We start from the raw sequence: 26,183 nt of genomic DNA on the forward strand, positions 1-26,183 counted from the left end.
AAAGTCAACTCTGAAGTCTAGAGGGAGAGACAGACATTAATACAGATAAGTAAATTTTGGATAGGGACATAAGTGCTATGGGGTTGAAGGAGAGGTGAATAAATGGTACAAATCCAATTGCAATTAAATAATTGAAAGTTGTGGGCTTCCAATGATTATGTCAAGTGCTGAGGAGTGGAGGAAGTACTGACCCTAAGAAGAGGGGTGATATGATTCTCGTTTAAAGCTTATAAAGGAGAGTCTTTTCTGACTTTGCAGTCAGAGAGAACCTTCCAATTGCTTGAAGTCCTGGGCCCTGGGCTTGTAGGGTGAGAGGGAAGGGGAGGACTGTCATCACTGCCTGTCTTCCTTCTATTGCTTTTGGAAATTGGAAGATCCAAACAAGGACCACAGTGCTTGTGGTCAGTCTAAACACACTGCCGGTTTAGAAAAAGGTTTTAAACTTCCTCTGCTCTGGTCCAACTAGGAGTAAATCCTGAAGTCATCAGAACTGTTAGTTCACTGTGGGCAGGGAATATGCCTATCGACTCTGTTACATTGTACTCTCCCAAGAACTTACTGCCTACGGTAAGCACCCAATAAATACGATTGATTGATCAGAACACAAGGAGGCTGCTGCATTGTTTCAGGTTTTGTGTATCCAGATCGATGCCAGGGTGGATTTATACTGGAGTTTCTGTCTATGGTATCAGCTCATCCCTGCCAGTTCCTTTGAATAGTTGGAAAAATAAATGCATTCTCACCTATTTTTGTTTCTGTCTCATTTTATCTTCATCTCCAGGTGGGAAAAAGGGATGCCTTGTGCCTTACGCCATGAGGAAATACAACTTCTATTTTTTGCGGGGGATTCATCCATTCAGAATTCACCATTAGGCAAACTCACTGGGGCCTGAAAGTGACCAGGGTATCAACCGACTTCCTTGACCTCAAGATTATTAAAAAGACATCTTCTAGTACATTAGATCCACTGCTCCATTAGTCGTCTCTGAATCTTTAGATTTAGCAAAAGGGAACTGGAATCCAGCAAGCCGGATTAAAAACCCGTTCAGAAAGTGTACGAAAGAGCAAACGAAGATGACCCAGAATGAGCTGGCGTAGTTTTCACTGTGAGTCAGGTAGATATAAGTTCCTTCTTTATAATTGGCAATCTTCTCTGAGAGACGGTGGATTTTCACTTCAGAGGCAAAGAGGACCATGACAAGGCAACCGCAGGTACCTGAAACAAAACCCAAAGTCAAATGATGGGACCAATAATGATTTCCCAGTCCTGTGAAAAATTTCATGCATCGAAGAAAGGACTAAGCCCTATTCACTTTTCTATCAATCAGTGGTATTTATTGAGCACTTACTATGTGCAGAGCACTGTACTAAGGGCTTGAGAGAGGTCATTACAGCAGAATCCTGTTCCTTTGGGAAGAAGATGATTAATAATAGTGAGAATTAATTACTCTGTGCTCTCTATCTCCCTGATGCCGTGCCCTGAGTGGGGGTGGTCTAGAAACATTCAATTTTGCTTGGCTCCAAATAAGTTTCCTCCCTTAACCTAGCTCTGGGAAAGGTCTTCATTAAAAAAGAGGAAACATTACTGAGATCCTGCTTTTCTATGAAAGTTTCACAGAGAGGCCAGTTTTATTTTCCTTCAGGGCCTTCCCTGAGATGTCTGGGGATGATGCCTTCTAACTGTAGAGAAGACTGGCATCTCTTCTTTGCATCAAGGGGAAATTTAAGCTCAACCTCATTTTTGAATTAGATCATTGTTCATGATGACAGTTTTGCTGAGGAAAGTGCATTAGTGTTGCACAGACACACAATGTTCATGAAATAAATGCTTAATATGAGGTCTCTGAGATCAAAACTCCTTCCCAAATTGTTATTTTTCAAAATGTTCAAACTCAACCAGATGGGGAGTTGAATGGCCAAAAAAAGGCCTGAAATCTAAGAGGCTGGACTAAGGCCCATTTTATTTTTTAACCTTAACTTGATGAAATCTTTAGTTATCTTCTCAAATCTCTTTCACAACCAGAATCTCGTTTTATCCCCAGGACATTTCTCTGGGGTAGGGGGAGGGAGGCAAGTAATGTCCTCATTTTAGAGAGAGGGAAATTGAGGCTCAGAGGTATTACATAGCAATTTGTCCAAGTTCACCAAGCAAACCAGTGGTAGAGCTAGAGCCAATATGCTTTATTAAGCACTTACTGTGTACTAAGCCCTGGGGTTCCTTGTGGGCATATCTTATGTCTACCAACTTTGTTGTTTTGTATTCTTCCAAGGGCTTAGCACAGTGCTCTGCACATAGGAAGAAATCAATAAACACCAGCAGTTGATTGATTGATTGAGGAAGAGACAGGATAATCAGATTGGAAACAGTCTCTGTCCCACCTGGGGCTCACAGTATAAATGAGAGGGGAAACAGTGATTTTCATCTCTATTTTACAGATGAGGAAGCTGAGGTACAGAGAGGTTAAGTGACTACCCAAGGTCATATAGCGGGCAAGAAGTAGAGCCGGGACTAAAATCCATGTTTCTTGACTCCAGCCTTGTGTTCTTTCTAGCAGTCTCCTGAATCCCGTCTCTGGACTTTGTCTGCTTGATCCCATTCCCTTTCAGAAACAAGGTCTGAATCAGCATCAGTCTAAACTTTCATCTCCCAGTTTTTGGCCTGATCCTCGGGTGCACAGCTGTTCGTTCACTCCTCACATTTGGCCTGATTGGCCATTCCAAGCCAAAGATTTTTAACAGATTTGAGGGTAAGCCAATTTGGGGCTGAATTGGGAAGACGAGTGCCTCTTTATTGCAGGGGTCGCTTTCTTGATATACCTTGTTCTTGCTTTCAGTCCCCACACCTCAAACAATTCTGCCTGTGCACAACCTTTTTCTTTTTTACTCTACCCTGTGCTGCATCCAGACCAGAGTGCTTTTTTGGAAGGACGTTTTCCTAAATCTTCTGATATATTCTATCCAAAACATGTAGTGAAAATACGGGTCATGGGAGAACAGAGCATACTTGCATGGAAAACCCCTAATACAAGTAAGAGTAGTGGTAATAGTAGTATTTATTGAGCACCCAGTTGGTGTGGTGCGCTGTACTAGATGCTGGGGAAGTACAGATTAACATTGTGACACATTCCCTGCCCACAAGGTGCTCCCAGTCTAATGGAGAAGACAATCAAAGAAATATTTACAATTAGAGTACTCAAAATTAAATTAGGTAGACTGAAGTCTGCTGCCATGGAGTGTATCTACCAACTCTATTGGACTCCTCCAAGGGCTTAATACTTTCATTCACTCAATAGTATTTATTGAGCACTTACTATGAGCAGAGCACTGTACTAAGCGCTTGGAATGTACAATTTGGCAACAGACAGACAATCCCTGCCCAATGATGGACTCACAGTCTAAACCGGGGAGACAGACAGCAAAGCAAAACAGAACAAAACAAACACAAGGCAACATCATCAAGATAAATAGAATCAAGGAGATATATAACTCACTAACAAAATAAATAGGGTAATAAATAATATATACAAATGAGCACAGTTCTGAGAGGAGGGGAAGGGGGAAGAGTAGAGGGTGGGGGGGGGGAGGGGAGAGGAGAAGGAGCAGAAGGAAAGGGGGGAAGCAACAATACACTGCACTGCTCTGTGCTTAATAAATACCACTGAATTATAGGGAAGGTGTAAATAAGTGTGAAAGTGCTACACTGAGCAGCGTGGCTCAGTGGAAAGAGCCCGGGCTTGGTAGTCAGAGGTCATGGGTTCAAATCCTGGCTTAACCACCTGGCAGCTGTGTGACTCTGGGCAAGTCACTTAACTTCTCTGTGCCTCAGTTACCGCATCTGTAAAATGAGGATTAAGACTGTGAGCCTCATGTGGGACAAACTGATTACCCTGTATCTCCCCCAGTGCTTAGAACAGTGCTCTGCACATAGTAAGTGCTTAACAAATACCAACATTATTATTAGAGTTGGCTGCCTTGCTTTGTAAAGTGTCTTCTTTAAAGGTCTGTAAACTCCATGAGGGTCGGGGATCACGTCTACCTACTCTATTGTATTGTACTATCCCAATAATTATGGTATTTGTTAAGCACTTACTCTGTGCCAAACACTGTTTTAAGCACTGAGGTAGATACAAGCTAATCAGGTTGTCCCATGTGGGACTGGTAGTCTTTATCCCCATTTTACAGATGAGGTAATTGAGGCACAGAGAAGTTAACTGGCTTGCACAAGGTCACACAGCAGACAAGTGGTGGAGTGGGGATTAGACCCCATGTCCTATGCCTCCTAAACCTGTGCTCTTTCCATTAAGCCACGTGCTTCTTTAATCCCAAGCACTTAGTACGGAATTCCGCACACAGTATGTGCTCAATAAATACTGCTGATCGACTGATTGTTAGGCATACATTTGGCTGCAGCTCGGTTGGTTACTATTGAACTCCTGGCTTTTTCGAGATGGTACCCTTCCCCGCTCCCACCACCACCACCCCACCACCCAGTACCATTTTCTTAGATCCTCAGCTTTTTGTGAAACCTTCCCGTTTACCGACTCATGTCTACCAACTCTGTTATAATGTACTCCTCTAAGAGTTAAGTACAGTGCTCTGTCCACAGAGAGTGTTCAATAAATACCTTTGAATGATTGATTGATTCACTGGACTGAAAACTCCTTGTGGGAAGGGAGCACGTCTCACTCTCAAGTGCTTAGTACAGTGCTCTGCAAAGAGCGAGCACTCAAGAAATTGATTGAAACCAGAAGTCACATAATAATAATAATTTTGGTACTTGTTAAGCACTTACTGTTTGCCAAGCACTGTTCTAAGCACTGGTTTAGATACAAGTGAATCAGGTTGGACACAGTCCCTGTCCCTCAGAGGGCTCACAGTCTTAATTCCCATTTTACAGATGAAGAAACTGAGGCCCAAAGAAATTAAATGACTTGCCCAAGGTCACACAGCAGATATGTGTTAGAGTCAGGATTAGAACCCAGGTCCTTCTGACTTCCAAGTCCATGCTTCCACTAAGCCAAATTCCGTCACTGCCAGAGAAGGGGAAACACTCAAGTGAGATCTGGTCTAGAAGGGTCTGGGTTTACAATTGAAAAAATCCCACTAGTTGGGGGTGAGGAGTCAGGGAGAAGGACTGGGAGAAATTCATATCTTTTTTTGGACCTCTGTGTCCCCGAACAGGTCCTCCCTATTCCATTTCTGAAAATCCCCCAGACAGAGAACTAATGAGCATCCTCTCTCTCGCCGGCAACTTTTAACAAGAAGAATGAGATGTGATTATAGTGTCAACCCGTAGGAAAATCACACCTTTTCAGACAAGTAAAACTCATTCATGAAAACCCAGAATGGAGGTAGAATTTTAGCAACACTCCATTTCCTTCATCGCACGATGTTTATCGTATTGGAAAGAATCTTTTGCCATTGGAGGCCCTAATTTTCTGTGAAGTGATGCGCCATGTCAGGAAAGTCAGTAATTGAAGATTAAAGAGCCAAAAGTGAATTCCCAAAATGGAAACGCTCCTCTTTTCATGTTGCTTCAATGACTGATAGCTGCCATGCCTATTTCTTGAGACAAAGAGAGCGGAAGATCTACAAGCCAGTGCATTTGATCAAATTATCCAATGAAGGCCACACAGCTCTTCTGCCACACGCCCACAAAGGATCGGCTCTAAAAAAAATGTCACTGGTGTTGTGTATCTTCCCCGAGTATCATTCCAGTCACTACATCATTTATGAACAGCAGAAACCTGAGACTGAGCGACTGGACCAGGTTCAGGAGACAGCATTATAGCTGAGTTCTGCCACTTGCCTGCTGCATGACCTTGGGCAAATCATTTAACCACTCTGTGCCTCAATTCCCTCATCCCCTTAACTGGGGATGAGACACCTGTTCTCCCTCTCCCTTAGACTGCGGGACAGAGACAGTGTCCAATCTGATTATTTTAGATTTAGACAAGAATATTCCTTTTTATAGACCAAGAAAAGCAAACTACAAGATGGCAAAACCTTATCTCTGGACAAGGGTAACAAAAAACAATCTAAGAACTGAATTGAATAATCTATAAAGGGCTGCAATTCTTTCATTCTGGAATGAAGTACTTACAGGAAATGAAGCTCCAAAAATACAGTCCTGTAGGGCCATGTAGCGTTTCATAGGGCTTGCCGAATGCGTTGAACAAGAAAAAAGCTGTGGCCACCAGGGTAAATACAATGAGGATTATAGAAAAGAGAATGACGCTGACGTGGATACTTAAAGGGATAACTTTGAGCAAATCGGGGAAGACTGAAAATTGAACGAGAAAACAAGGATTAGAGAAAAAGCTATTTTCAGTGGGTTACAAGTTCAACATTAGTATGCAATCTTTTTTTTCCCCAAAGGCTTTCTTTAAAATGCCATTAAAACTCAATCAAAGGAGTAAGAGGGGATCATCCATTAATGATAAGCAGATTTATAAGGATGTTTGAAGGCAGAAGCATTTTGTGTCATTCTGTCATGAAAACTGGTGAAAATATCCGAAGGATGAACTCTGAGGTAAACCCCGCCTGACCTTCTTGGTCCTGTCTAATTTCCCATATCAACAACTGCTATCTACCTCAGCCCAGGGTCGGTAACAGAATGCTCCTCCTCGGGTCGGCAAAGCTTTTAATGACATTTCTCAGAAAACCCCTTTGTTTCCTTAATTCTCTCTTAAAATGCAATGTGGCTTCCCAACTAGGGCTAGTCCAGGCTTGGGAGAGCTAGCTAGCCTCTTTATCTCGGAACAAAACAAGCATCGTGGCTACCGGAGGATGAAGAGTAGAAGTAGCAGCAATATTTCTGTGCAGCACTGAGCCATGGAAAACACTTTCTGAGAATGATCTGGGAATTGTTTTTTTTTTTTCCTCACTGAAGAAATCTATTTCAAGCTTTTATGTTCCAGGCAAGTTTTTACTTGTTTGTACTTCACCTTCTTTCACCTTCTAAATGGAAATCTCTACTCTTAACTGGCAGGGGCATATGTATATGATGCTGCTACTGCTGCTGCAGCTGATGATTGCATTTGTTAAGTGCTTACTATATGCCAAGCACTGTTTTAAGTGGTAGGGCAGATACAAGGTAATCAGGTTGTCCCACTTGGGGCTCACAGTCTTAATCCCCATTTTACAGATGAGATCACTGAGGCACAGGGAAGAAAGTGTCTTGCCCAAAGTCACACAGATGACAAGTGGCAGAGACAGGATTAGAACCCATGACCTCTGACTCCCAAGCTCGGACTCTTTCCACTAAGCCACGCTGCTTCTCTTATATGCAACATCCAACAAAATCAGGAAGGCCAGGCTAACTGTACATTTGTTGGGATTGAAGAAAATGAAAGAGAATCCTTAAAAATAGGGCATTAGCTCCACGTTATGATTATTTAAAACAATGTCGTACCATCATTTGTGCCATTTCTATACTAGTCATATTTAAACAAAATTCTTCAACTGAATTTGATGGAGCATGGGCCTGGGAGTCAGAAGGACCTGGATTCTAATCCTGGCTCCGCCACTTGTCTGCGTGACCTTGGACAAGTCACTTATACTTCTCTGTGTCTCAGATCCCTCATCTGTAAAATGGGGATTAAGAATGTGAGCCCCATGTGGCACAGGGACTGTGACTAACTGGATTAACTTCTATCTACCCCAGTGCCTGGCACAGAGTCAGTCGTATTTATTGAGTGCTAACTGTGTGCAGAGCACTGTACTAAGCACTTGGGAGAATCCAATGTAACAATATAATGGACATATTCCCTGCCCACAACGAGTTTACGGTCTGAAAGGGGAGAAAGACATTAATGTGGTGGCCAGGATAGACAGCCGTCTCCTTAATAATTCCCCAGTAGACTGGAAGATTTAAGACAGACTTAATTCCAAGGTGTAAAACTTGGGCAAATAGATTCATTGCATGTTCTGCTGCAGTCACTTAAAAAGTGCTTAACAAATACCCCAATTATTATTGTCATTATTCCTGGTCATCTGGCAGAGATAGTTCTTTCTACTTTTAGTGTATGTTCCCAAACCCTTAGTACAGTGTCCTGCACAGATTAGTCAATACTGAAAATGATAATGATATAGCTGAGGTTGGTAAAAGTAGTAGCTGAAGTAATAATAATGATAATAATAATAATATTTGTTGAGTGCTTATAATGGGCCAAATGCTGGGCCTCACAGAGTACAGGGGAGGGAGAAGCACTTAGAACAGTGCTCCGTACACATTAAGCATTCAGTAAATGTCACTGATTGAAAGCATCCCCATTTTACAGAGAGGAAACTAAGACAGAAAAGTCAAGGGACTTGCCTAAGGTCACACAGCAGGCAAGTGGCCGAGCCAGGATTCAGAAACAGGCCTCCGCCTCCCAGGCCTGTGTTCTTTCCACGAGATGACACTGGTCTCCCCTCGGCCATGAGCATGTGTGTTCCCAGAGAGAGTGGGTGTAGAGTGAGGACAGTAGGGAATTCAGAACTGACCCTTGCAGGACACAGGAACTGTAAGAGGAGCTTGTGAATGAAATTGAGAAAGAACTACCAATTAGTCAATCATTCTTACTTAATGAGTGCTTACTGTGCACAGAGCACTGCACTAAACGCTTTGGAGAGTACAACATAACTGAGTTCGTAGGATACTCATCCGGCCCATAAGGTTGGAAAGGTACCTAGCTTTTAGAGAGGTAGAGGGAGAATCAGGATAGGACTGTGTGAGCAAAACCAAGGCCTGAAAGTGTCTTGAGGAGAAGGTGTTGAGAATCCTAAGAGAATTAGGGTGGAGAAGAGCCTATTGGTTACCGGAGGAAATGAGGTCTTGGGAGCAAAGGGGTGGGAAGCTCGATTATAGTGGGAACTGTCCCTAACCTCAAGAGCTTCTGCCCCCTTTGTTCCAGAGAAACTTCTCTCTCTAAGGGGATCACTGACCTCCTTCTTGCCAAATCTAAAGGTCTCTCCTCTAAACTACTCCTCCTTGATCTTGCCTTTAACATGGTGGACCACCTTCTTCTCCTGGAAACATTATCTAACCTTGGCTTTGTTGATAATGACCTTTCCTGTTTTCCTCCTATCTCTCTGGCTGCTTCTCTTCAGGTTCTTTCACAGGCTCCCCCTCTGCCTAACTGTGGTTCCCCCTCCAGACTTGGTTCTGGCCTCCCTTCTATTTTCCATTTTCACCTCCTCCCTTGGAGAATTCATTCACTCCCATGGCTTCAACTGCCATCTCTATGTGGATGATTTCCAAATCCATCTCTCCAGTCCTGACCTCTCTCCTTCTCTGCAGTCTCGCATTTGCTCCTACCTTAAGGACATTTCTACCTGACACCTCAAACTTAATGTGCCCAAAACAGAACTCCTACTCTTGCCACCCAAACCTTGTCCTCCCCTTGACTTTTCCATCAGTATAGACAGCACCACCATCATCTCTGTCTCCCAAGCCCATAACTTTTGTATTGCCCTTGAATCAGCTCTCTCATTCAACTACATATTTAATCTATCACCAAATCCTGTCGGTTAACCTTCACAACATTGCTACAATCTGCCATTTCTTCTCCATCCATAACTGCTAATATGTTGAACCAAGCAATTATCACATCCTGCCTAAGCTCCTGCAACAGTCTTCTCACTGACCTAGCTGCTTCTTGTCTACCCTCTTTAGGGCTTACTTTGCTTTCTGGCACAGATTCATTTGCCAAAAACTGTTCAGACCACATCTCCTCACTCTTCAGAAACTTCCAGTGGTTGCCCATCCTCCTCTGCATTAAACAGGAACTCTACCATCGGCTTTAAAGCACTCAATCACCTTGCCCTCTCCTTCCTTATCTCCCTGATTTCCTACTACAGCTTTTTGTTCTTCTAATGTCAACCTAATTTACTGCACCCCAATCTCATCTGCCTCAACACTGACCCCTTGTCCAACCCCTCCGATTGGCCTGGAAGTGCCTCCCCGCTTAATATATGGCAGACCACCACTCTTCCCATCTTCAAAGCCTTAGTAAAATCACGTCTCCTCCAAGATGCCTTCCCCATCTGAGCCCTCACTTCTTCCTACTTCTTTTCCCTTCTGCATCACCTAGGCACTTGGTTCTGTACCCTTTAAGTACTTTGCATTCACCCTACTTTCAGCCCCACAGAGCTTCTGTACATATCTGTAATTTATTATAATGTCTATCTCTCCCTGTATACTGTAATCTCCTTGTGGGAAGGAATTATGTCTATCAAGCACTTAGGACAGTGCTCTACCCAGAGTAAGTGCTCAATAAATACCACTGATTGATTGATTGGAACAACACTACGTCGGTTGATCTCTCCCCATTTATAATGGCTGAAGTCATTATGTGTTGAAATGGAGCTCAGTCTGAGCCACAAATAAATTAAACTCCCTTGTATAATGGTTACCAGCAAATAGATCTATTGTACATATAATAAAACCAGCTTGGGGACAGCAAATCAATATGTTCTTCTGTGTGAATAATGAGAGGAAAATTATTTATACTTTTCGTTCCATTTACTATGAGTTTTGTTAAAATCAGATCCCATTCGTATTCTGTGGGAAAGGTTAAGGTGATTCAATGCAACAGCAACTTATTTAAAATGCTTTTCTTTTTAAAACTCACAGTGTTAATCCATCCTGCAGAGCTGCCTCTCTCTGCCCACAACATATATTTTGGGACTGTTCTGGCCACGGCGTGAAAGAAATTGACTTTTCATCCAACTTCACTAAGGCGGCTGGCAAAAGGTTTGCCTTACTGACAAACGGCTTTTCTAGGATTTAGCAATCTGCCATGCGGGAGAGTAAAGGCTGTCAAACCTTATTAGAAACTGGGCTCCATGGCCTGAAGATTTGCTTCAATCAGTCGGACAATCAGTGGTATTTATTGAGCACGTACAATCTGCAGGGCACAGCATTTGAGACAGTAAAATAGCCTAAGGAAACACAGTCCTTCAATTAATCAATTGTATCTATTGAACACTTACTGTGTGCAGCACACTGAACTAAATGCTTGGGAGGATAGAAGTGCTCTGGGAAGAGCACTGTCCTAAGTGCTTGGGAGGACAGGTTTGGGAGACATACTCCCTGCCCTCAAGGAGCTGGGGAGACAGATATTAAATAAATTGTAGGTAGGAGAAGCTATGGATTATGAGGATGTGTAGATAAGTTTTGTGGGGATGGCATGAGTATCAGAGCGCTCTAAGCACTCTTAGCATGGACATGACACGGCATGACATGGGCATGGACTCAAGTACACAGGTGATGTGGTAAGGAGGGAATATAGGATGGGGATATGAGTGGTTGTCTGGAGATGTGATTTTAGTAGGCTTTGAAGATGGGGAGAGTGGTGGTCAGTCAGATGTAAGAGGGGAAGGAGTTCCAGGCAGGAGGGAGGTTGTGAGGAAAACCATGGAGTGCCTGTGGCAGAGACATCGGATTCATTCAGTAGTATTTATTGAGCGCTTACTATGTGCAGAGCACAGTACTAAGTGCTTGGAATATACAATTCGACAACAGATAGAGACAATCCCTGCCCATTGACAGGCTCACAAGGAATCAGATGAGATTTCGCTTCTCGCTTAGCTGCTGCTGCTGCACTTCTCAACTCTCATTCAGTTGTTCATTAAATGGTGATTTAAATTGTTCATTAAATTCTCCAGTCTGAATTGATCAGACTCTCCCCATTTCTGAACCTTCTGAAATCCCACCTCCCTCAGCAGGCTTTCCTTAATTCATATTCATATTTAAATCAATCACAGGGTCATTTAAAACCTGCCTTCTAGGGCAAACAGAACAATCTGAGGAGGTTTCTCAGAATTCAGGCCAGAATCTGAAGCCCTATAGTCCCAAATCTACAAAAGTTCAAAATAGTTTCTTGATTCTAAGGACTGCAGAATTTTGATCTTATATGGTGTTATATGGTGACAACTCTACCTTCAAAATGAACTGAGAAAGTCAAAGTTGGAGGAGTTTAATGACAGAAATGAACATTAAATTCATGGAACAAAACAGCCCTTTTTTTGGTCTTAAATGAGTTGTCAGATCCACTGAAGGGATCATTTCGGTTTGGTTTATTTCATAGCATAGAGGCTAGAAGAAGGAATGTGGGTGTGAGGTAGTCAGGAAAGTGAAATATCAGCCTCCTTACTGATCCCCCTCTCTCCAACATCTCCCCTCATAATAATAATAAGAAGTATTATGGTACTTGTTAAGCACTTATGATGTGCCAAGCACTGTTCTAAGCACCAGGGTAGATACAAGTTAATTGGGTTGGATACAGACCCTGTCCCACATGGGGTACACTCTCTTACAGAGTCAGTCAGATGTAAGAGGGGAAGGAGTTCCAGGCAGGAGGGAGGTTGTGAGGAAAACCATGGAGTGCCTGTGGCAGAGACATCGGATTCATTCAGTAGTATTTATTGAGCGCTTACTATGTGCAGAGCACAGTACTAAGTGCTTGGAATATACAATTCGACAACAGATAGAGACAATCCCTGCCCATTGACAGGCTCACAAGGAATCAGATGAGATTTCGCTTCTCGCTTAGCTGCTGCTGCTGCACTTCTCAACTCTCATTCAATTCAATCCTCTACATTTTACAGAGGAGGGAACCACTTTCTTAAATGTTATTGTGCACCCATCGCTCCACTCCTCAAAAGTCTCCATTCATGTTTGCACCAAACTTAAACTCCTGGCTTTAATAATAATAATAATGTTGGTATTTATTAAGCACTATGTGCCAAGCACTGTTCTAAGCATTGGGGTAGATACAGGGTAATCAGGTTGTCCCACGTGAGGCTCAGAGTCTTAATCCCCATTTTACAGATGAGGTAAGTGAGGCACCGAGAAGTTAAGCGACTTGCCCAAAGTCACACAGCTGACAGGTGGCAGAGCCGGGATTAGAACCCTGACCGCTGACTCCTAAGCCCGGGTTCTTTCCACTGAGCCACGCACCTTCATTCGCTCATCTCCCATTACCCCAGGTAACACTCTCCATTCCTCCAAGCTCCCCTTCTCACTGTGCCCCATTCTTGATTCTCCTGCCTAACTTGAACCCTTCCTCCTGTGTTGAATTTCCTCTCCTTTCAAAATCTCCAGACCGTGACTCTCCTCATTTCTGAACCTTCTGAAATCCCACCTCCCTCAGGAAGCTTTCCCTGATTCATTTGGCTACTCCCAGATTCTATCCTCCCTCCTATCATCTCAGTACTTTTGTACTCACTACTTGTTGCACTCTGGCACACACTGATTTACATACTATGCTCCCTGAGCACTCTGAGAAGCAGCGTGGCTTAGTGGATAGAGCATAGGCTTGGGAGTCAGAAGGTCATGGGTTCTAATACTGGCTCCCCCATGTCTGCTATGTGACCTAGGGCAAGTCACTTCACTTCTCTGGGCCTCAGTTCCCTCATCTCTAAAACGGAGACTAAGACTGTGAGCCCTATGTGGGACAGGGAGTGTGTCCAACCTGACTACCATGTATCTACCCCAGTGCTTAGAACAGTGTTTGGCACCTAGTAAACACTTAACAAGTACCATTATTATTATTATTTTCTATTTGTAATTATTTCCAGCTAGATTGAAAATTTCTTGTGAACAAGAAGAATTCATCTTCTAGCTCTGCACACAGTAAGCACTAAATGCATACTACTGTTTGATTTCTTGATTGATCTACTGAATCGATCCAGCGAACACCTGCCTAAAGCCAATAGTTTTCAGCTGGCGAAGAGTGAGCTACTTTTTGGCAAGTGTCAAAACCATTTTATACTCTGTGAAACTGAGGCCTAATTGCCAGCTGAGTCCAATACTCCTATCAGTAACTTTTGCCCCCCCTCACTATAAAAACCAGTTGGCTTTAATAGGGAAGGCTAAGTGAAGAAGCAGCATGGTCCAGGGGAAAGAACAGAAGCCTGGGAGTCAGGAGAGGTGGGTTCTTATCCTGTTCTGCAACTTGCCTTCTATGTGATGGTAGGCAAGTCACTTAACTTCTCTGTGACCCAATTTCCTCATCTGTAAAATGGGGATTGAATGCCAGTTCTCCCTCTTACTTTGAATTCCTTTAGACTCTAAGCTCCTTGTGAGCAGGGGATGTCAACTAGTTAAGTTGAATTATATTCTCCCAAGGTACAGTGTTGGAATTGGATTCTAGTCCCAGCTCCATCACTTGCCTGCAGTGTGACCTTGAGCAAGTCACTTAACTTCTTTGTGTCTCAGTTACTTCATCTGTAAAATGGAAATTATGACTGTGAGCTCCATGTGGAACAGGGACTGTGTTCAACCTGATTACCTTGTTTCTACCCCAGTGCTTAGAACAGTGCCTGGTACATAGTAAGTGCTTAATACATACCTTTAAGAATAAAAACAAATGGTCAAGAAATACTATTAGTTATTTGATTTTTATCATGTGTCCCATGTAGAATAATGCTTGTTTCTGACTTCCTTATCTTGTATCTACTGCAGTGCTTAATATATTGTAGTACTTGGCACAGAGTAAGCACTTAATTACTCCAATAATAATTACTATTAATAATAATAATAATGGTATTTTTCAAGTGCTTACTATGTGCTTAGCTCAGCTCTAAGCACTGGGGCAGATAGATGCTAATCAGGTTGGACACAGTCCCTGTCCCACATGGGGCACAGTCTTAATCCCCATTTTACAGATGAGGGAACTGAGGCACAGAGAAGTGAACAGTCTTACCCAAGGGTACACAGCAGACAAGTGGCAGAGACAGGATTAGAAACCACAACCTTCTGACTCCCAGGCCCATACTCTACACACTAGGCCATGCTGCTTCTCTAATAAAAGTCCTATGCTAATATGGAGTGCTGTAGGGAGTGCAAGATATTGTCCCTTGTTTCATGAAAACTAAGGATCATTTAATTGCCCTGTGGCATACATCAGTCTTTTCAGCCACACCTGAACAAATCAATCCATAAATCGATATTTACTGAGCACTTACTATAAGCACTGTACTAAGTGCTTGGGAGAGTAGAGTGTAATAGAGTTGGTAGACACCTTCCCGCCTCACAACAAGCTTACAGTCTAGAGGAGGAGGCAAACACTAATATAAATAAATTCCAGATTTGTATAAAAGTGCTAAAAATCTCATATCCAGTAGAATCACCTTTGATAAATAAAGACAGATAATACTAAGTGGCAGGGCCAGGATTAGAAGTCAGGTTTCCTGATTCCCATTCTTGAGCTCATTCCACTACACTATAATGCTGTATGGGCTGCTGACTTCAAGGGCTCTGGCTGGGAGATAGCTCAGAGAATTGGGTTCCTGCCTCCCTTTCCTTCCCCTGTCTCTTCCAGATTCTCTAACAACTCTCTACATTTCAACCACTCCCCCTCAGTGGAATTTAGCTCCCTTGCCCCACCTTCAAATCCTCTCACATCCCCAACCCCCAGCCAGGGATCACGCTCAGTACACTGCTAACTTTCATGCTCCTGCACCTTCTGCAGCTCAGTGTTACTGGTGGAAATCCAAAATCCAGGGCCAAACCTCAGCCAGACAGCCAGCCTGTCAACTGCAACTTCACCCTTATGCCTGCTCAGCAACAATATGGGCATATCCCGAATTATAATCATCCCACAGTACGTGCAAGGATAGGTCCTGCACATTTTACTGATTTATCCTATCGTACCTAAACCTTGTTCCCAGTGGATGTTCAATCACTGCACCTAAGCTGATCCCTTCCATGCCAGACCTCCTGATCGCCCCTCTTCCCAGTGGTTTTCTTCACCCCCTTCCCCACCTCAATTTAGGCTCCTGCTTCTTTTCTTCCCCCTCCTCCACTCATGCTTCAGTAGTTTTTTTTTCTTTCTTTAAATTAACCCTCAAGTCCCTGACTTGAACCAAGCCCAGGTATTGCTGCAGCTCCTCAGGGATTTGCAGGGCCAGGAAGGATGGGGAGGAGCATCTCCTCTTTCCCTCTATTTCCTTCCATCCCTCTTATCCTCTCTCCCTCCTTCCACCATTTCCTCCCTTCCCTCCTTTGTGATTGGGCTTGTGGTCAACTCCCTGCTGGATGTCAGGAGTTGGGGTAATGTGGGAAGGCTGGATTCCACTGGACTCTTGAGTGGTGAATCTCTCATCAGCCTTATGAAATATCTGGGGAGGACCCAATATGAAAGCCTGCGGCGATGATGAGGCTGCTTCATGGCCCATAGGTTACTTCCCCTCTAAATGAGAGTAATCATCTTAGTATTTATTAAGTGCATATTATGTGCCAAGGACTGTGCTAAGTGCTAGGTTAGACACAGTTCAATCAGAACAGTCCAGCATGGCTCACTGGAAAGAGCACGGGCTTTGGAGTCAGAGGTCATGGGTTTGAAACCCGGCTCGGCCACTTGTCAGCTGTGTGACTTTGGGCAAGTCACTTCACTTCTCTGTGCCTCAGTTACCTCATCTGGAAAATGGGGATTAAGACTGTGAGCCCCATGTGGGGCAACCTGATTCCCCTGTGTCTACCCCAGCGCTTAGAACAGTGCTCGGCACATAGTAAATGCTTAACAAATACCAACATTATTATTATTACATGGGGCTCACAGTCTAAGGGGAAGGGATAACAGGTAGGTAACCCCCATTTTACAAATGAGGAAACTGAGGCCCGGAGAAGTTATGTGACTTGCCCAAGTTCACGCAGCTGGCAAATGGATGGGACTCACTGAATTTTGAGAAGCAGCATGGCCTAGTATATAGAGCACAAGCCTGGGGGTAAATAGGACCTAGGTTCTAATCCTGGCTTTGCCACTTGTCTGCTGTGTGAATTTGGACAAATCACTTAACTTCTCTGGGCCTCAGTTTCCTCAACTATAAAATGGGGGTTAAGACTGTGAGCCCCAGTGGGCCAGGGGATGTGTCCAACCTGATTAGCTTGTATCTACACCAGCGCTTAGTAGAGAGCAGAGCAGAACTAGAATTAGGGCTCTTCTTAGCTCATTCCCCACACTATTAAAACATCCTGCACTTCCATCATCCCTGACCTTTTCAGCATAAAGTGGGGTGAGACCCTGTAACATTCAAATTCCAGGCTCTGTGATTGATGTTTGGGGCCATATGTCCTGAATTAAGTATGTAGTCATTTCGGATCCATTTTTCTCCTAATAAAAACACAGCCTTCCTTATGCCAGCATCAGTGCCCTGCATTGAATATCAGTATTTCTAGGGAAAAAATGGATCCTTTGGTAGATACTCAGATTTTTAATTTTGTGGTGTCTTGCAGCCTGGATCCTACTAATAGTTTTTTCTCCAATTATTAATTTTTTTAACCCTCAAAATATATTTTAAAAAAACCTCTCCCTTTATCCTGTCACTGGATGTTGTCTTGATGGCTGCATTTAGAATTTAAGCATCATCATTAAAATTTTACAGGTGACATATCAGGAAAAATTAGACCCAGCAGTCGCGTCGTCTCAAAAGAAAAACATTCCTTCACGGTAATGAATGAATTTGTGTGCGAGGTATGAGTGCTGGTGACCTTTCGAAAATGAAGTGCTGACCCAGAAACTGATGAGAATCAGCCAGAGTAAATGAAGCAGAAGGCTTTCCCAGCATAACAGAGCTTGCTGGCAGAGCAAATGCTTTTTATAATTAAAAGAGATATAGTGGTCAGTGGGGAGCATTTAATGGGAACAAACAGAACTAAATCGTCTAACCTATTTTCTGGGCCTTCTTTCCTCTGGCATGGTATATCACATTTCTAGGCGTTACGCTAGCGACGTATATATTGTGCATAAGTGTCACACCTATTGGGACATTTGCGATAGCATAGAGGAAAAATCAGTTTTTGTTGGGAAAAGGGCCTAAGCCATATCTCTTCATAATGGGTCACCACCCAGATGAAAATTTACCTCAACACAGGTCTGGTTAGCTACTTGGTGATGTTCAAGTATATGCTATCATTAAGGGATGATACTGCATTTTCTTCATCTAGATGATGAAAAATAGCCTCAGAACAATCCATAAAGGACAAAAGACCTTTTTTCTGCAATTTTTCAATAATAAATAATAATAATAATATTGGTATTTGTTAAGCGCTTACTATGTGCAGAGCACTGTTCTAAGCGCTGGGCTAGATACAGGGTAATCAGATTGTCCCACGTGAGGCTCACGGTTTTAATCCCCATTCTACAGATGAGGTAACTGAGGCACAGAGAAGTTAAGTGACTTGCCCAAAGTTACACAGCTGACAAGTGGCAGATCAGGATTCGAACCCATGACCGCTGACTCCCAAGCCCGTGCTCTTTCAACTGAGCCACGCTGGTCCTCTGAAATGGTAGTATTTTCTCAGTCCTTTTCTAAGGATAAAAGAGAAAGAAGAATCTTGGGAAATGACTTGTGTTCCAGCCCGGAGGTTCTTGGGGATGAAATAGCAAGTAACTCTGCCTGCCCTTCCTGTGAGCTTTCCAGGGCAGGTATGGAGTTCCTGATCTGCATTTGCCAGAAGAAAAATTTGGGTCAAATCTGGTATTACAACCTCTTTTCATTAAAGAGGATTCAAATGGGCTGAGTTGAGGTATTGGAGTTAGAGGTGCCCATGATTTACAAAATGTTTATTTTTAGTTCAGAAAATTCTCACTGGCCTGCTTTTATGTGCACTAAAGAGAAAAGGCACCCCTGATAGAATCATGGAATTTTTAATGGCCTTAAGCACTTGGATCTGTACCTTTTTAGCATTTGATAGCCACTCCGCCCTCAGACCCACAGCTCTTATGTACTTATCCATAATTTATTTTAAAGTCTGTCTCCCCAGGAGACTGTAAGCTCTCTATGGGCAGGGAATGTGTCTACCAACTCTATCACGTTGTACTCTCTCAAAAGTAGAGAAGCAGCGTGACTCAGTGGAAAGAGCATGGGCTTGGGAGTCAGAGGTCATGGGTCGAATCCTGATCTGCCACTGGTCAGCTGTGTGGCTGTGGGCAAGTCACTTAAGTTCTCTGTGCCTCAGTTACCTCATCTGTAAAATGGGGATTAAGACTGTGAGCCTCACATGGGAAACCTGATTACCCTGTCTCTACCCCAGCGCTTAGAACAGTGCTCTGCACATAGTAAGCGCTTAATAAATACCAATATTATTATTATCATTGTTATCTCAAAGGTTTAGTACAGTGCTCTGCACTCAGGAAGTGCTCAATAGATATCCAGTGATTGATAGATTAAATTAAAAGGAATACAAACTTTGCTTTTAAAATGGTAGTAAAACTACAGCAGAATTGTTTAGGTGATATAAATGGAGAACCAATCAATCAATCAATTTACTGAGCTCTTATTATGTGCAGGTTACTGTACAAAGCACTTGGAGAGTACAACAGAGTAAATGGACACAGTTTCTGCCCATAAGGAGTTTACAGCCTGGAGGAGATAAAGAGGCATTTTACGTAAGTAAGTTCAGTGCACCACAGTCATCTTTCAATTGTGTCCTATTCTTTTCCCTTGAATGCTCGTATTCTTATTTTGTCCAATCTAAAGGTCATGCTTGTCTTGTCTTCTGCCGTCGAGTCACCTCCAATCCATAGCAACACCGTGGTCACATTTCTCCCAGAGCACCCCACCTCCATCTGCAATTGTTCCAGCAGTGGATCCATAGAGTTTTCTTGGAAACAATACAGCAATGGTTTACCATTGCCTTTTTTCTGCGCAGTCAACTTGAATCTCCATTCTCGACTCTCTCCCACACTGCTGCTGCCCAGCACAGGTGAGTTTTGACGTGTAGCAGATGGCCTTCCACTCACTAGCCACTGCCCAAGCTAGGAAAGGAATGGCTATACCTCTGTTTGACTTTCCCTCCACTAAGCCAGGCTGCTTCCGGAGATTTTGATTTGGGTATCATCCACCTTGAGTTGGTAGTTGAAGCAATTTGAGTGAAAGAGTTCTCCAAGGGAGTGGATGGAGATGGAGAATTGAAGAGGACCCAGAACTGAACCTTGAGGGACCCGCCCCCCCCCTCCCCCCCCCCACAGTTAGTGGGTGGGAGTCAGAGGAGGAGCCCATCAAAGAGACTGAGAATGAAGGCCATAGAGATGAGGAAAACCAGGAGAGGATAGAGTCAATGAAACTGAGGTGGAATAATGTTTCCAGGAGAAGGGGGTGGTCAACAGTGTCAGAGGCATTTGAGAAGTCAAGAAGGATTAGGACAGAATACAGGCTGTTGGATTTTGTAAGGAAGAGATCATTGGTGACCTCTGAGAGGATGGTTTCTGTGGAGTGAAGGGAAGGAAGCCAGATTGGAGAGGTCCAAGGAGAGAACTGGAGGAGAGGAACTTGAGACAGTTGGTCTAGACAAGTTAGTGCTCAATAAATCAGAGAAGCAGCGTGGCTCAGTGGAAAGAGCACGGGCTTTGGAGTCAGAGGTCATGGGTTCGAATCCCAGCTCGGCCACTTGTCAGCTGGGTGACTGTGGGCAAGTCACTTAACTTCTCTGGCCTCAGTTACCTCATCTGTAAAATGGGGATTAAGACTGTGAGTCCCACGTGGGACAACCTGATTCCCCTGTGTCTACCCCAGCGCTTAGAACAGTGCTCTGCACATAGTAAGCGCTTAACAAATACCAGCATTATTATTATTATTAATAAATGCCATAGATTGATAGATAAATGAAGCAGACAACATGGGAGGTGTTGCCACTGGACCAGCAGAGATTTTCTACAGCTGTTTTACTGGAGGAAAATCCAAGGACTCTAGTAAATCGACCGTTCATTCTCCGTTTTTGCCAAAACTCATTAGTGAGAGACTTCCCAACCCTCTCAGGCCTTCGCTGACTCAGATGCTTAAATTACCCCCCTAGCTTTTTTAAGTTACAGTTACAAATCATGAGATGTTCTGCTTTGTTCACCTTCTCCCAAGGAAAAGAAGGCTTAGCAACTTTGTAAGCTTCATTACCTTAATGAATGTGGAATGAAATCCATCCAGCACATAGTGTGGCTGCTTTATCATCACCAGTTCATAATCAGCTCTTGGAGAGGAAAAGTCATTCTTGGGGGTTTAGTGGAACTGTATGAAAATTCCTATCACGTGGAACGTGGGTGGGTAGAATGTAAGAAAGGCCCAGGGTCGGCAGGGACAGTAAAAGGAGTCGTTTCAGAACTATAAATAGTTCGGCATTGAAATTTAATTAGAGATGGCAAATGTTAATAATAAATTCAATTAATTTAGTCTTCCACCTTTGCAGGGAAAGAAAGAGGCAGACTAATTTATTCAAAGTGCTTCAGTTGGTAACCTTCTTTCCTGAAGAGTGATTTATGTCAGTAATTTACTAGCAGTGTCTTCAAAAGAGTGCTCCAAACTGTCCTTTTTAAATAATAATTTCTGGTTGCATGTTGCATGGGAGACATAACGGATGGCTTTGTGCTAATTTCCATTTAATGTCGTGCACATTTACTTGTTAATTTTAAAAATTTCCCTCAAGAAAAATGGGTTATGAATACTGCTGCTCAACCCCCTCTCCTCATAAAACTCTCCACACCAACTCTGACTTGCCGGTTACAAGGTCAAGGTCACTGACACTGAAAAGCTAATGAATAAATAGGCATTTTTTTTTTTTACCATACTCTGTTAGTACTGGTGATCATCACTAATTTCTAATGGTGAAGAGTTCAGAAATCAATAAATAAATGGTCTATATGAACATCTGAAGAGGTCTTCAAAGTCGTGATAAATATCATGTTTTTCAAGATCCCAGCAGAGAGTAAACAAGAGAAGGCAAAGCCTCCTTTCGAACACTCTTTACCATAAATAAAACTTCCTTTCCCTGGCCTTGAGTGTCCACTGAAATAAATCATAACAATGCCTCTGAATTTGAATTAAAAGCCATAATAGCCTAAATAAAAGCTGTCATAAAGTAAACTACTCCGAGGACAATCCCAACAATTCTGAAAATATTTCCCAACCCCTTTAAAACCCTCAAAGATCCAAGGATCTGTTTCTTCTACCTTTGTGGAAGGGTGCGCCTGCCCTACTATCAATAATTCAAATGCAATTGTTACTTACATGAAAACTGAAAAGGTCTCCCTCCTAACCCGCACTGTCGGACTCGCTCGCCCGAGAAGAGCCCATACTGAATTTCGCCAATAAACTTCTCCAGTTCTTGTCCCGAAGCATTGACGAGCAGGGCTCCGGTTTGGCAGAATATTGTTCCTTTAATCCACGACTGCGTGCCTGTGGCTGCTAGAACGCCCAGGGCACAAGCGAAGCTGAACAAGCCAGCCACTCCAAAAATAACTTTCTTCTGCCTGCTGGACATGATGGGCTTCTAATTTCTTTAGGACAAGATGCGGAACAAAGATCTTTCAGAAATGTTATCAAGCCAAGCCATTCCAACAGGATGCCCGGCCATGACACAATGTACTAAATTCAAACAGTCTGTGGACTTTTCAGCCAACGGGAGTCTTCTGTAAAGTTTAGTAGCTTTTCGTCATTAATCAAACTTCCTCACCCTCACTTGGCATTTATCCTTTATCGTGCCTCTTTCCTGCCGCTCATTCCTGTTGATAAAACTTCACTAGAAGGAACTGGAAAAGAAAATTGTCGTCAAATTACTTTTGAGTATCCCTTCTGTGTCACTTAGTAACAAAGGTTTAAGATAACACATGGAACCGTCTGGGTAATTTGATCAATACCTACTGCCCCCACCTTCATCTCCCAGCTCAGCGAAGGTGTTCATTGTTTGATTGGGTGAGCAGAACCTTCCAGAAAGAGGCTGGACTCTGGGGGAAGTTACAAGTAACCCAGTAAGTTCATTGGCTTTTGCAAGTTCAATTTTTTTGGGAAAATGATTCCTCAAAGTTTGTTCAAGCTCTTCAAACAAACAATCAACCAATGGCATTTATTTAGTGCTTACTGTGTGCAGAGCATTGTAATAAGAGTTTGGGAAACTCTTAGTGGAGGAAGTGGACGTCAAAGTGAGAAACAGCATGACGTAGTGGAAAGGCCACAGATCTGGGAGTTGGGGGACCTGGGTTCTAATTCTACCTCTGCCAGTTGCTTACTATGTGAACTTGGGCTAGTCACTTAATTTATCCATTTCTCAGTTACCTCATTTGTAAAATGTGGATTAAACCCTCCTCCCACCAGCTGAGACTGTAAGCCCTATGTGGGACAGGGACTGTGTTCAACCTGATAAACTTGTATCTATCACAGTGTTTAGAGCAGTGCTAGACACATAGTAAATGCCTAACATATACCATAAAAAATGGTCAAATTAGCTTCTATGTTGAGATATATCCCTAGCATAATCAGTCAATTTTCACCTGCAAATAGGCTCTTCATTTCCAGATGAATCAAACTGGAATTGAAGCGCTGACTGCAAAAATTGACCGTCACCTAGTTTACAGCCCCAGATGGAGCTGAGTGTGGGGGAAATTCACCTTATCTTGCAGTCAATCAATCAATTGTATTTATTGAGCACTTGGTGTATGCAGAGCACTGCACTAAACCGTTCGGAAAGTACAGTATAACAGAGTTGGCAGACATGTTCCATTCAGGCCGATATAGATGATGGAGGGTGGGAGCCCAAGGTAACGAGGGAAATACCACTCTGAAAATTGCTGAAACAAGTAACTTTATACAAGTCTTTGGGTGGAATTTGATTTTAAAGTTAATGAAGGTAAGTTTTGCATGTAAGAAGATTTATATTTTCCTTTGCTTGAAATGGCGAATCTCCATAGCTATCATTGATTAGTCAAGGGTACAGTTATGCATATTCGTTCATTCATTCAATCATATTCATCGAGTGCTTACTGTGTGCAGAGCTCCTTACTAAGTGCTTGGGAAAGCACAGTGCAACAATAAACAGACACATTCCCTTACAGCTTACGGTCTAGAGTGAGGGAGACAGACATCAGTACAAATAAATAAATTACAGTTATATATGTAAGGCAGTGGGCTGGGGAGTGGGAAAGAACAAAGGAATATTCTATACATAATATTCTATCCTTTTCTGGTGACTATTACAAGAACATGGACCTCCTCTTCACTCTCAACAAGTGTTTTTGATGCCTGCCCTCCCTGAGGCTTCTGCTCTTCTGAGAATCAATTGATCAATCAGTCGTATTTACTGAGCATTTGGGAGGACAGCAAGAGCATATAGGAGCAACTCTTATCCCTGGCTCAGCATACATACAGCATATCCAGAGCAGGAGTCCCCCGTTATGGGAAGGAAGGTAGTGAGGATCGGGTAGTGAGTACAGTGAACTGTACTAAGCCCTTAGAGGACAACAATAGAGTTAGAGTTAGATGTGACCTCTGCCTTCAAGAAGATGTCCAGCAGGGGATGGACACCAAATAATTTATAGCTAAGATGAAAAAGAGACTAGAAAGGTGGATTTTTGGATGAGTAATTGTTTGAAAAAAGTAAATAGAGTAGAGAAGTGCTATGGGCAGCCAGGAATGTAAAAGTATGATGATAGCACAAAGTTGGTGAGGTATAGCAGATGGGAGATATGACTTAGGGAGAAGAAAATTGAATGTGGAAGGCCTCCTTTTTTAGTGGCATTTGTTGAAGCCTTATGATGTGCCTGGCACTGTTTGACGTTTGCATTTTTAATCCCCATTTGACAGGTGAGGTAATTGAGGCAGAGAGAAGTTAAATAATTTGCCCAAGTTCACACCGCAGAATAGTGGTGGAGCTAGGGCTAGAACCCAGGACCTCTGATTCCCAGACCTGAGCTCTTTCCCCTAGGCTACACTGCTTCTCTTGGAATAAGTGGGGCTTCCACTGAAGATGGGAGAGCTATAGTCTGGTGGATTTGAAGGGAAGGGGAGTTCCAGGCAGGAAGAAGGGTGTGTAAGCAAGATGTTAGAGGCAGGAGCAATGCCTGTTCCTGATCAAGGCACATTAAGTAGATTATTTTAAGGAAAATGAAGAGTGGAAGCTGGGGTGTAATGGGAGAAGAGAGAAGTTATGTAAGAAGGAGAAAAACTGTGGAGACCCTTAAAGCCAGTGATCAGATCATCTTTCTAAAATGCCATTCTCACAGAACCTCAAAAAATTACCCTTGAAGTTTTTTAGGAGCAGTTAGGTGTCTGCAGAAATTAATTTTAGAAATTGGATCTGGGCAGAAATGTAAAGTATGGAATTGAAAGGGGAAAGACTGGAGTGAGAGAGATCAATGAGATCAGAAGATCAGTCAATCAATCTTCAATCAATCAACCAAATTTAAATGCTTACTCTGGGCTTAGCTGTACTAACTACTTGGCTGTACTAAGTGTTTGGGAGAGTACAATATAACAGAGTTGGTAGACACGTTCCCTTCCCACAGGAACCTTGCAGCCTAGAGGGGGATACAGATATGAAGATAAATTATGGGTTTGTACATAAGTGCTGTGGGGCTGAAGGTGGGGTGAGTATCAAATACTTCAAGGGTACTGATTCAAGTACACACAACACAGAAGGGAAGGTGAATAGAGAAAAAAGGGACATAATCGGAGAAGACATCTTGGAAGAAATGAGATTTTAATAAGGTTTTGAAAGGTTTTAAAGGTTTTGAAAGTGGTGGACTGTTACATATGAAGGGATAGGGAGTTCTATACCATAGAGAAGCAGCTTGGCCTAGTGGAAAGAGCTGGCTAGTTGAATAATAATGTTGGTATTTGTTAAGCGCTTACTATGTGCAGAGCACTGTTCTAAGCTCTGGGGTAGATACAGAGTAATCAGGTTGTCCCACGTGAGGCTCACAGTTAATCCCCATTTTACAGATGAGGGAACTGAGGCACAGAGAAGTTTAGCGACATGCCCACAGTCACACAGTTGACAAATCCTAGAACGAGTCGTCTACAATCGATGCTTAGAATTCCTTAACTCCCATTCTCTCCTGGACCCCCTCCAATCTGGCTTCTGTCCCCTCTACTCTACCGAGACTGCTCTCTCTAAGGTCACCCATCACCTCCTTCTTGCCAAATCCAATGGCTTCTACTCCATTCTGATCCTCCTTGACCTGTCTGCTGCCTTTGACACTGTCGACCATCCCCTCCTCCTCCATACCTTATCTCACCTTGGCTTCATGGACTCCGTCCTCTCCCGGTTCTCCTCTTACCTCTCTGGCCGATCATTCTCGGTCTCCTTCGCTGGTGCCTGCTCCCCCTCCCGTCCTTTAACTGTTGGAGTTCCTCAAGGGTCATTTCTTGGCCCTCTTCTGTTCTCCATTTACACTCACTCCCTCGGTGAACTCATTCGCTCTCATGGCTTT

At 43.1% G+C, this 26,183-nt stretch overlaps 1 protein-coding gene across 1 annotated transcript; it reads right to left on the reverse strand.

Annotated features, from left to right (window-relative positions):
- Window positions 1-579: 579 nt before the first annotated feature.
- On the reverse strand, window positions 580-22,240 carry CLRN1 (clarin 1). Its single transcript, XM_001507750.2, has 3 exons — window positions 21,988-22,240; window positions 6,104-6,283; window positions 580-1,216 (listed from the first exon to the last, which is right to left on the reverse strand). The coding sequence occupies exons 1-3, from the start codon at window positions 22,238-22,240 to the stop codon at window positions 951-953; spliced, it is 699 nt and encodes a 232-aa protein (XP_001507800.1). The 3' UTR covers window positions 580-950.
- Between the last annotated feature and the right edge of the window lie 3,943 nt (window positions 22,241-26,183).

This window comes from Ornithorhynchus anatinus, chromosome 1, assembly GCF_004115215.2.
Source record: "Ornithorhynchus anatinus isolate Pmale09 chromosome 1, mOrnAna1.pri.v4, whole genome shotgun sequence".
Lineage (NCBI taxonomy): Eukaryota > Metazoa > Chordata > Mammalia > Monotremata > Ornithorhynchidae > Ornithorhynchus > Ornithorhynchus anatinus.